The 10,966-nt window shown below is 39.7% G+C and overlaps 1 protein-coding gene across 1 annotated transcript; it reads left to right on the top strand.

Annotated features, from left to right (window-relative positions):
- Positions 1 to 1,124: 1,124 nt before the first annotated feature.
- Positions 1,125 to 10,118, top strand: gpr173 (G protein-coupled receptor 173). The gene is made up of 2 exons (XM_053625102.1): positions 1,125 to 2,378; positions 7,496 to 10,118. The coding sequence occupies exon 2, from the start codon at positions 7,743 to 7,745 to the stop codon at positions 8,904 to 8,906; it is 1,164 nt and encodes a 387-aa protein (XP_053481077.1). The 5' UTR covers positions 1,125 to 2,378; positions 7,496 to 7,742; the 3' UTR covers positions 8,907 to 10,118.
- The last annotated feature ends 848 nt before the right edge of the window (positions 10,119 to 10,966 follow it).

Here is a 10,966-nt window from a genome sequence, read left to right as displayed (position 1 = left end):
ATTCATCTGTTCAACTTGTTGTTGTTGTTGTTTTTTACTGTACTTTAGTTACTGTATCGGATTGAACCCCATACTGGTGGCAAAAATTTGTAATATGGTAATAGCAAACAAGGTATCTTTTAGAATTGACTAGAATTGACAGCTTCACTGTAGACATGGTGCTGAAGAGAAATCTCATGAGCATGAAACAACTTTACAATGTACCTTCTGAGAAGGACAGTGAGTGAATATGGAAACTGTGGTACCAGTGCATAAGACCTCATAAGTGCACTGTTGTTACTTTTTTACCTGCATAATGTCTTTATCTTTATAGTATTGCTAAGTATGATCTGTACTGTATATGCTTACAGGAATATAACAATGTCTCTGACAAGTGTTCTTAAATGTAATTACACAAATTTAATTGAGATGAATTTCTAAAATAATATAGGATCTAGAACAGTGTGAAAGAGAATGGTGTAATTACCCACAACCTCATCATTAGGCCATATACCATATACAGTAACACACAACATCATGACTTCATGACTTTCCTGGTCACAATGGATGCTGCTGGCGAGGACATTGCAGCAGAGACATGGAGGGGATGGTTGTGCCATGCTAAAAAAAAACCCCAAAATTTGCCACTTTACATTGCAAGACAAAATATCTAATATGAGGTTGATGAAATTCTGTGGCCGGACAGATATAAGTGAATAGATGGTGAGTGAGGAGAAATTGAATTTAGTGTTTTTTTAGTTCCTGTTTAATTTAATGCTATTTTATGTCCTGTTTAGGTCTATTAGTTCCTAGTTTACATTCTAGTTCATTCCCAAAAGTGTTCAATGGGGTTTAGGTCAGGGATCTGTGCAGGCTGCTCCAGTTCTTCCACTCCAACTTTGTCAAACCATGTCTTTATAAACCTTGCTTTGCACACAGGAGCGTTGTCATGCTGGAATATGTTTGGGCGCCTTAGCTCCAATGAAGGGAAATTGTAATGCTACAGCATACAAAGGCATATTGTACAGTTGTGTGCTCCTGTACAACTTTGTGGTAACAGTTTGGGGAAGAACCACATACAGGTGTAACGGTCAGGGGGTCAACAAAAATATAATATAGTATGTATCTATTAGGCCAATATAAAACCAGGTCAGGTGAAAGAGCCACTCCAACGTTACAATAAAAGAAAAGGCTGATGTTACATGGTCCCCTTTATATACGCTCACTGTAGCACGCAGTAGCGCACGATATACTCCCGAACCTTCCCGAGTTACTTTCGGCTTTTTCCGTAAAAAGCCGAGAGAGACCCGAACTGGTGCCGAGTCGCGTTTTCTTATTCACTGTAGAGCAAAGAACCTGTGCATTATGTCCATCTTTTACACTTTTCCTCAGTTTATTTGTGACTCTTTGCTGTTAAAGACCATGGCGCGTTTCCTTACACCGATTTGCGAACCATAATAGTTACAACCATGATAGTTGGATATTTTGCCTTTAAAAAAAAACACAATCCAAGGCAGTATGTGGCGTCTATGTGTTTTAAATAGGGCGCCTGTTTGCGCCGTGTAGCCTCCACATCCACACACAGGAGGAGGAGGATGAGTGCACTGGGCGAAAGGACAACGATCATAGCGCTGGAGACGCGGAGATGCTTAACTCGCCAGACAGATTAAATCCCTTTCAAGACGAGCTGTGTGGATGTCGCTGTGGCGGAGGAAAACGGTTTCAGCTCCGGTTAAAATTTCGGGAAGAAAATGAAGACTGTGAGGAAGCATCATCTTGAGCTTGAATGCTATTAGGGAGCGCCGAGGCATTATGAACACAGTGCTGCGTACCTCAACATGACAGTGCCGCGTATCACGGGATTTTACATTAGGCTACCATAAAAACGAAATATAACAGTCTGGCAGTGCCTATGTATTTATTTTATTCTACCACAGTGCGATGGGAATATCCGGCTGAGGCTTAGGCTAGCGTTTATGGAAAACCCGAAGACATGACATGCACACGAAAAAAAAGGAAACGACATTTTTTGCTTTTTAAATCCCGTGTTTACATAAGCTAACGAGCCGCTGGCTAAACAACGGGGCTTGCTGTTCGACACGAACCCGGTTTTTGCGTTATTTCCCCCTCAGACGTAACCATTTTGTTTATTAATTCGTTTTTCCCCCATCCATCTGATATATTTTTCCGGTTCTGTTACGGGTTAATGAGTTGACAGTCGATACTGGACCGCAGGTTTGGATTCATGATTGATTCTCTGAGCGAGGGGTGTCATTTGGAAAAGAACAATTTTTGCATCTTTTGTGTGTTTTTGGTTCTTGACAACTGCAACAAGCTCCCGTTCAGGCCTGCTGTCCAAGCCAAAGCCATTGTGTTGAGGACAAACTGGAGATTTCCAGGTAGAAGCTCCATCTCGGCCTCACATTCATCACTGTTCTCTGAAAAATTGACATTTTAATTTTTTTTTAATAAAGCTAGGCTAATTAGGATAACCTTTTAACCTATGCATTATTATGCTACAATGTTGGGGAGGGAAAAGTCTTAACCCTTCAAGGATAGACAAAGTAGCCTCACCTCTTGTCGCATAGTCTATGATATAAGGTATCAGCTTAACTGAAAATAAATAAGTATGGGCTAATTGTTATATCAGCGTGATACGCACACCGTTGCTGTATTGTGTACCTGGATAAAGGAGGCCCATGGAGTTACACATCTATATTACACCCGGGAGAAAACAGCATAAACCCGAACAGGAGGCTATGACTCGCTTTAGGCGCTTTTATATGTCGCTTGCACTTTTGCGTAGGCATTTGGGTACATCAGCACTGTCTGCTTTTCTTTCAGAAATGAATCATTATCATCACATTCAGCCTGAATGAAATCGAGCATCAGCCGCAGGTTGGACGCACTAGAAACTCGGCATAAATGTTTAAATGGCGCATCAAGCGCAATGCCCACACAAAACCATAGTACACACCAAGATACAGCAAAATGGCCTAATGAGGTTGGTTTTTTTTCTCAGCGTTTTGTAGCCGAACGGTAGGTATGGGACAGTGGGAGTGATTGTGTCTGCTTTTGGTTGGTGAATTCCGTGTCGCCTGCTCCTCCCATAGTGAGAGCCGTTAGCCGCACTCTCTCTGCTGTTGCTATCCAGCCTTTAACTGTAGCGCGGCCTTCTGCCTCCATACCGACTTAACACCAGTCCATCCGACTCCTCCCTGAAGCGACACACGCAATTTTAGCCGGTATTACTACCACAAATGACAGACTAACCAGAATACACAGCCACATAGTCTACAAGTAGCCGTGTGTTTGCGGAGATGATGCGTTTTGGCGCGGATACGAGCAGGTGTCGGATGCCTATTTACATATTTCACCGATGGTTTGGCTAAGACTTTTTAGTTGAATTAGTAATGCCTCAGTTTCCTCACATTCGCCTATTATTTAGCGTAGATTAAACTGAACCTTTATGTAGCTAGAGCTGTTACCAGTAGTCACTTGTGAGGTTGGGTGAGACCAGAAACATTTCCAGTAAATTAATATTTCCTATTGCATTGCTCATATAGCTGTTAAAAAAAAACACTCACATAAGAGTCATAGTCCTGGATGTGAATCATTGGACCCCTTCTGTGGTTACGAAAGCCAACAATATTTGTAAGATTTTCTTTCTTTCTTTATTTATTTTTTTTTACTGATTTTAAGATTAGGATGTGCATGTCATTTACTGAACAATACACCGAAGTCTTCTTAACCATGTAACAAAATACTATATTATCAAAACTGGAGTCTACTTTTTTAAAAGTCGATTTTAACCTTCAGTCCAAAAGTGATTAGTTTCTTATACTCTCTGATGTAAATTTAAAAGCCATTTGTCTGTTGTGAAGTATGAGAAGAAATGGATTTGGATAAGCAAGATAATGTTTTCTATCCTACGTTGAGGGATGGCAGCCACACCTGTTGCAAACAGTTTTTATAACAGTTTTTATAGCATGGATGCCATCTGCTAGGTATCATTATAAAAGGCCAGATCTAGAACTCTTAAGGGTTCTTTGGCTGTCCTTCTGAGGGAACGCTTAAAGGTTCTCTCTAGAAGTATATTTGCTTATAAGAAAGACTTATAAGTAGAACCCTTTTAGCAAGCTGAGAACCCTTAACTGTCCAGAGACCATTTGAAGAACCTTCTTTGCTAAGACTGTACCATTTAATAAGTAAGATCACTTAAGTGGTCATGCAGCATGGAATATCCAATAGTCACCATAACGATGGCATCAAAATTCACAAAAATACGGTTCCCACTGTCTGCGTTTCTGACAAAATGTAATATCTCTTTCAGATTTTGTAAAGGCAACTTAATAAGTATACAGTACTAAAGCAAGATATGCATCTACTGATGACACGAGTTTTATCCTTGCAGTTCACATTTGCATATTTTCATCTTGCATTCGCTTAAAAAAGGGGGCACTATTCATCATCCATCTATTTCAGACTAATATTGTTTTTCTTAACAGAACTGATAATTTCAGGTAATGCTAAATGACTAATCTGCCACTACACAAAAACAAAACATTCACTGTTTTTTCCTTTGGTAGCTGATTGCCTCTGATGAGCAATCCCTCCCACCTCGCTTCAGCACATACAAATTCGAAAGCATTAAGTTGTAGGAAGACACACCACACCACACACACACATGCACACACTGCACGAGGCAGAAGGACCCTGTAGCTTAGCAACAAGCTGCTGTAATTGCTGTAACAGAAGTATATTAGTATGGCTGCTCTAAAACAATAGGTTGTTCTCTGTCCTTTTGGAGTCTGACATTCACATAAGGTTTTTAATAATCTCAGACATCTCTGAGGTAAAATCTGCTAGCCATTCATAGAAATGGTCAATGTGTCAGCATATAAGGATAGCAATGTCAGTATACAGGCCAGTATTTTTACCTGTTAGAATCCACCTTCTCTATATGTGCATTTAACTGTTAAACTGTGTTTTCTGTTGGATCTCTGCATCTAGCTACAACTTGATGGTTTCTCAGCCTCAGTGTAGATCATGAGCGATTAACTCCCCCCACCTCTCTTCCTTGCTCCCCATCCCTCTGCCTCTCTCTCTCCACAGAGATACCCACATGCAAATACCCAAAACGTGATGTTAGGTGTTGTAGCCTAGCAACAAGTGAGGTAATCACTGTGACAGACTAGTTGCTGGCATGCCATGTTGCATGTGGTGGGAACAGCTGATCTGATCTGTGCAGAGAGCAAGGCAGATGATGTTCCTCAGCATGCTACAGCAGCTGCTTATTGGAGCCCTGCTTCTCCCTTTTAGGAGACTATTGATTGATTTATGTTTACAACTGACATGTACAAATGTGTAGCACCCTACCTTTAGGTTTTGGAGTGATGTCATATTCTGGTCTTTCTCTTTTGGATATACCCCTAAATTAAACTTTTACAACATATTTGTATATACATATTGGTACATTACATATACAGATAATTTAAAGACTACTAAATGAAACAAGAATAGCATATTTACAATGGGTGAAATAAGTATTGAATGTGTCAATATTTTTTTTTCAGTAAATATATTTCCAATGAGGCTATTCACATGTAAATTTCACCAGATTTTGGTATTAACTCAAGACATACACACATATAAAGAAATCCAAACAGTAAAGTCCATAAATGAAGTTATGTGTAATAAAGTAGAATGACACAGGAAAAAAGTATTGAACATGCTAACTGAAATTTATTTAATACCTAGTGGAGAAGCATGCCTTTTCTTTAGTAATGGAGTCTTGCGGGGTGAGCATGCATAGATGCCATGGCGGTGGAGTGCATTGCCTATTGTTTTCTCTGTGACGATGGTACCTGCTGCCTCCAAGTGTTTCTGGAGCTCTTTCCAAGTGGTCCTTGGCTCTTGGGCTACTCTTCTGACTATTCTTCTGACTCCCTGGTCAGAAACCTTGCGAGGAGCTCCTGTGAGTGGCCGGTTGATGACGGTGTGATGTTGCTTCTGCTTGCGGATAATGGCCCCAATGGTGCTTACTAGAGGTTTCAGAAGTTTTGAAATAAGTCTGTATCCGATTCCATCAATATGTTTTGCATCAGTAAGGTTGCAAAGGTCTTGGGAGAGCTCTTTGCTTTTACCCATCGTGAGATGTTTCTTGTGTGACACCTTGGTAACAAAAAGCCTTTTTATAGACCATCAATTTACTAACCCAGCTGATATTAATTTGCACAGATAAGAGATATAATTACTTTTCACCTTACAACGACTACTTACGGATTTCGCCTTGGAGAACTGATTTTTCTTAGCGCATTCAATACTTTTTTCCTGTGACATTCCACTTTATTACACATAACTTTATTTATGGATTTTAATGTTGTGAACTCTTTATATTTGTGGCTTTCTTCAGTTAATACTGATGTCTGGTGAAAATTTCATGTGAATAACCTCATTGGAAATATATTTACTTAAATTTTTTTTTACATGTTCAATACTTATTTCCCCCACTGTATGTTCTTTTGTTTGTACACATGAAGAATTGGCATGAAAGTGAATTATCCTGTCTAGATTTTGCAGCATTACAGTAGGTCTACACAAGCTGAATAAGGCTTGGGGGTTAGAATGTGCCAGTTGAGGCTCCAGAGCAATAGCATTCATTAATGTTTTACAATAGACACCAAACACTCTTTAGCATTTGAAACAGGGCTTTTGAAGATCAATTTCATCTGCAAAATTACATTTACAATATACCTATCACTAGTCTTGACCCATGATCCATCCCCATATGTTGAATGGGGTGAATGGCGTGATTTCACAGTAGGCACCCTGCTTTGAAGAGCTGATGAAAGTTTTTGAACTGCAGTTCGACAACTGTGGCTGATGCCTACTTTGTAGTGTGTAACATATTATGTTAGATCTCAGGTGGATGAGCGGAAAATAGCAATAAAGGTTTAAGGCAATGTATGGGCCCCAGGGATGTAGTACAGACCAGAATTGTGCTGATTTGAAGTTAAGAAATTGAGAAAATCTTTAAAAAGTATGACCTGATATAATGGAGGGTAACAGTCTGAGAGGGCAAGGGCACTCATTTGGCAGTCAAGTAAATCTAAGAGTATGTGTATTTTGCTCATTTATCACACACATTGTCATTCATCAAGCATTTCTTTCTTTAATAATATTCAGGACATAATCTCCTCAGCATATTTTCCATGTAGCCATCAAAAGATCTTAGCACAATTGACCACATATCATAGGGCACTAATGGAAGAAACAATATCGGCCATCATGTTGCTAATCAGTCCCATTTTTAAACAGTATCAGACTTTCAATCCATAAGTGTCATTTTATGAAACATGCATTTATACCGTATGTGTACACTCTTAGAAAAAGGGTTCTTAAGGGTTCATTAGATAATTAACATTATTAATTATCTTCAAAATTGGTTTTCTAGGAGACTATGAATTTTCAACATTTAATTTGAACAATAACAATTATTTTACTTTGTTTATAGGTGTTGTGAAGGGTCAGGAGGGGAGACATTTTTGAAAGGGAGCTCCAAAGAGAACTGTACAAAATGAGGCTATGCAGAACCAGCTTCTCCTGTTCCATGTGAGACAACAAATAGAGGCAACCACGTGGACGAAAAACAGCTCAACCGGAGGAGGTGGAGGAGGAGGTGGTGGTGGAGGAGGTGACAGTAAAGGAGGTGTTGGTTCTACAGGAGAAGACGAAGCTCTACCATCAGAGCAGCAAGAGGTATGGCCAACGGAAATGAGAGTAGTGATGGGTCCCACAACCCCCTGGCAGCAGTTGTGGCTACAACGGGTGGCACAGTGAATGGAGGGCCTTCATCAGCAGTGTCTACCTACATCAAGCTTGTCCTGCTAGGGCTGATCATATGCATCAGTCTAGTGGGCAACCTGGTGGTATCTTTGCTAGTGTTAAGGGACAGAGCCCTACACAAGGCCCCATACTATTTCTTGTTGGATCTTTGCTTGGCTGACACAATTCGGTCAGCAGTCTGCTTCCCATTTGTACTAGTGTCCATCAAGAATGGCTCAACCTGGACCTACAGTGTACTCAGCTGCAAGGTGGTGGCTTTCATGGCTGTGTTGTTCTGCTTCCATGCAGCCTTCATGCTGTTCTGCATTAGTGTCACACGGTATATGGCCATTGCCCACCATCGGTTCTACTCTAAGCGCATGACCTTCTGGACGTGCGTTGCTGTGGTGTGTATGGTCTGGACACTGTCAGTTGCTATGGCCTTTCCACCTGTATTTGATGTGGGCACCTATAAATTCATCCGTGAAGAAGATCAGTGCATTTTTGAGCACCGTTACTTTAAGGCCAATGATACACTGGGATTCATGCTTATGCTGGCCGTGCTTATCCTAGCCACTCACGTGGTCTACATGAAGCTCTTGCTCTTCGAGTACAAGCACCGCAAGATGAAGCCCGTCCAGATGGTACCCGCCATCAGCCAAAACTGGACCTTTCATGGGCCTGGAGCCACAGGCCAGGCAGCCGCCAATTGGATTGCAGGTTTCGGCCGGGGCCCAATGCCACCTACCCTGTTGGGTATCAGGCAGAACTTGCACAACCAGAACCGAAGGCTGCTAGGCATGGAGGAATTCAAGGCAGAGAAGCAGCTTGGCAGGATGTTTTACGTAATCACCCTGTTTTTTCTGGTGCTGTGGTCACCATATATTGTGGCCTGTTACTGGCGGGTTTTTGTGAAAGCATGTACCATCCCACACCGGTACCTCTCCACTACGGTGTGGATGAGTTTTGCCCAAGCGGGGGTGAACCCCATTATCTGCTTTTTCCTTAACAAGGACCTCAAAAAGGGTCTGCTGGCCCATTTGCCTCCCTGTTGTAGAACTAAACCTCAACTACCCCGTGAGCCTTACTGTGTCATGTAAAGACAAGTGTTTATTTATTTCTGTTATAATTTCCTTTGTTTCTCTTTGGGTGGGTCACAATTGGACAGTTAATATGGTTTAAAAGTTATTTGAAGATGGAGGCATGAGGGATGGTTTCTTTTGTTGTAAGGTTAGGGAGGTCATGGGGGAAAACATCTGCTGTCATCTAAATGCTATGTATTCTTTTTCTTGCTATTAAGGGAAATGGTTCAGGGCTAAAATGAGAGGCACTAAATCAAATACAAATGTGTTTTGAGAAACAGTGCTATTTAATACAGCCTTGACCATGCTATCGTTCAAAAGACAAAAATTTTTTCATAAAATACCAGTGTTGGTAATGAGTGTGTGAGGGTCAGAAAATGGATTGATCTGTGAAAATAATTAAACTTGACATTAACATTACTTCACTAATTCACTGATCATGTACCATTAATCTTCAAAGTTCACTTTGGCATAGTAATTTCTATTTGAAATTATAACTGCTAAAAAATGCATATATTACAGTAATAAAAAAAAAGCATGTATTCTTAAATTTTAAAGTGCCAAAGGCCAACAAACACATGAGAGTTTGAAATGCAAATTTGGTATGTTATTGCAAGTTTTGAACACGAGTTAGTGTATAGAACAGAACTATACTATACTTGAAAACAAGTTAGAGTTTAATCTTTGAAGGTTTATCCAATAGTCTGTAATCACATTTGCACTCGCTCTCATCTTTCATGACCTACCATGTTTGTCTCCCTGCCATATTTATAAATTACTTTCCACTGATGAAAGTTCTTTAAAGCTGAAAATGAGTCCCCATATGATGTGGTTGCACAATCCATGAGTCATCCGTTGATATCAAAACAGAAACCTTAAAACTGCAAAGTCTATATAACACAACTCACCATTTTTGAAAGCATTTAAAATTTTTGCCTGATTTTGATGTTCTAGAAAAAAATCCCCTAATTGGATGAATGTACTAAAAGTACTGAAACTGAGATGTTACTGAATTGAATCAGTCTTTTTGGTTGATCCTACATGACGTTTAAGAGTACAAAATTACCAGTTACTTGAATCCAATTTGAAGTCATATCACTGAGTGCATAACAGTTTTCTATAGGTAAAAAGAAATATGTATACCTATAGTTCACATACATTATTAAATTCAGTGATATTCTATTATAAAAAATAATGTTAAGAGTGACATCCAAGAAGACCACGAGTTAGCAGATATTCAGTAAACAACATGTAATATGATTTATAATTAGGTTGTGCTTGTTTGACCTACCACAGGAGTGTTATAACATGCACAACAAAATATGAAACTCGTGTATTCAAATAATATGCATTTATTTCAATATTCAGCAACATTTGTATGAAGAAAAATTCTGATTTTACATCACACCTTGTTTTATTAAATAATGTTCCAGAAATAAGTGTAAGTATTAGTAGAGATAAGGAATTGGGAATGGAGATGTTCTGATTAATTGGCCTGATAATAATATTTTGCACACAGTTTCAGAAAGTGTTGATCAGTGAAATGGTTTATTTATTTATTTATTTATTTGGTGGGGGTGGGATGGGGGGGATTTTGATTGGTAGAATGATGTAGACAGAGACACAGCGATTGTAATATTTATCTGAATGTTACAGAGAGCAGAAAATTGACTTTTTTATGAGGTAGTTAGGTTCAGCTTGGGATGGTCTAATTCCTTTCTGCTCCAATTTTTGCAAGATCAAATAAACAAAAGAAACAAAAACAGAATATCAGGAAAATGAATGACATCTACACCAAGAGCTAAATCCACCCCCCCACAACTAAAATGGGGAGAATTCTTATTGTTATTTGCATCTATTGCCTTAGTCTATTATGAAGGATTAATATTACTGATGTAAGGAGGATTTGACAGCTCTATGCCTCTAAAGACTTTGGGGGGGGGGGGGGGGGGACACGCTACTGGGAGAGAAATGAATGCTGGGGGAAAACAACACTGTGTCTTTGCTGACTATTGGAGGACATTCTTCACTCCCCGTCACAACCATACAAACTGAGGTCAAGAAGAAAAATGCATCAA

Source organism: Ictalurus furcatus, chromosome 5 (assembly GCF_023375685.1).
Source record: "Ictalurus furcatus strain D&B chromosome 5, Billie_1.0, whole genome shotgun sequence".
Classification (NCBI taxonomy): domain Eukaryota; kingdom Metazoa; phylum Chordata; class Actinopteri; order Siluriformes; family Ictaluridae; genus Ictalurus; species Ictalurus furcatus.
This window is presented reverse-complemented; position numbering and strand designations above follow the sequence as displayed.

Bases quoted from the DNA above. Each gene is read 5' to 3' on its own strand.
- gpr173 (XM_053625102.1), top strand. From the start codon at position 7,743: ATGGCCAACGGAAATGAGAGTAGTGATGGGTCCCACAACCCCCTGGCA.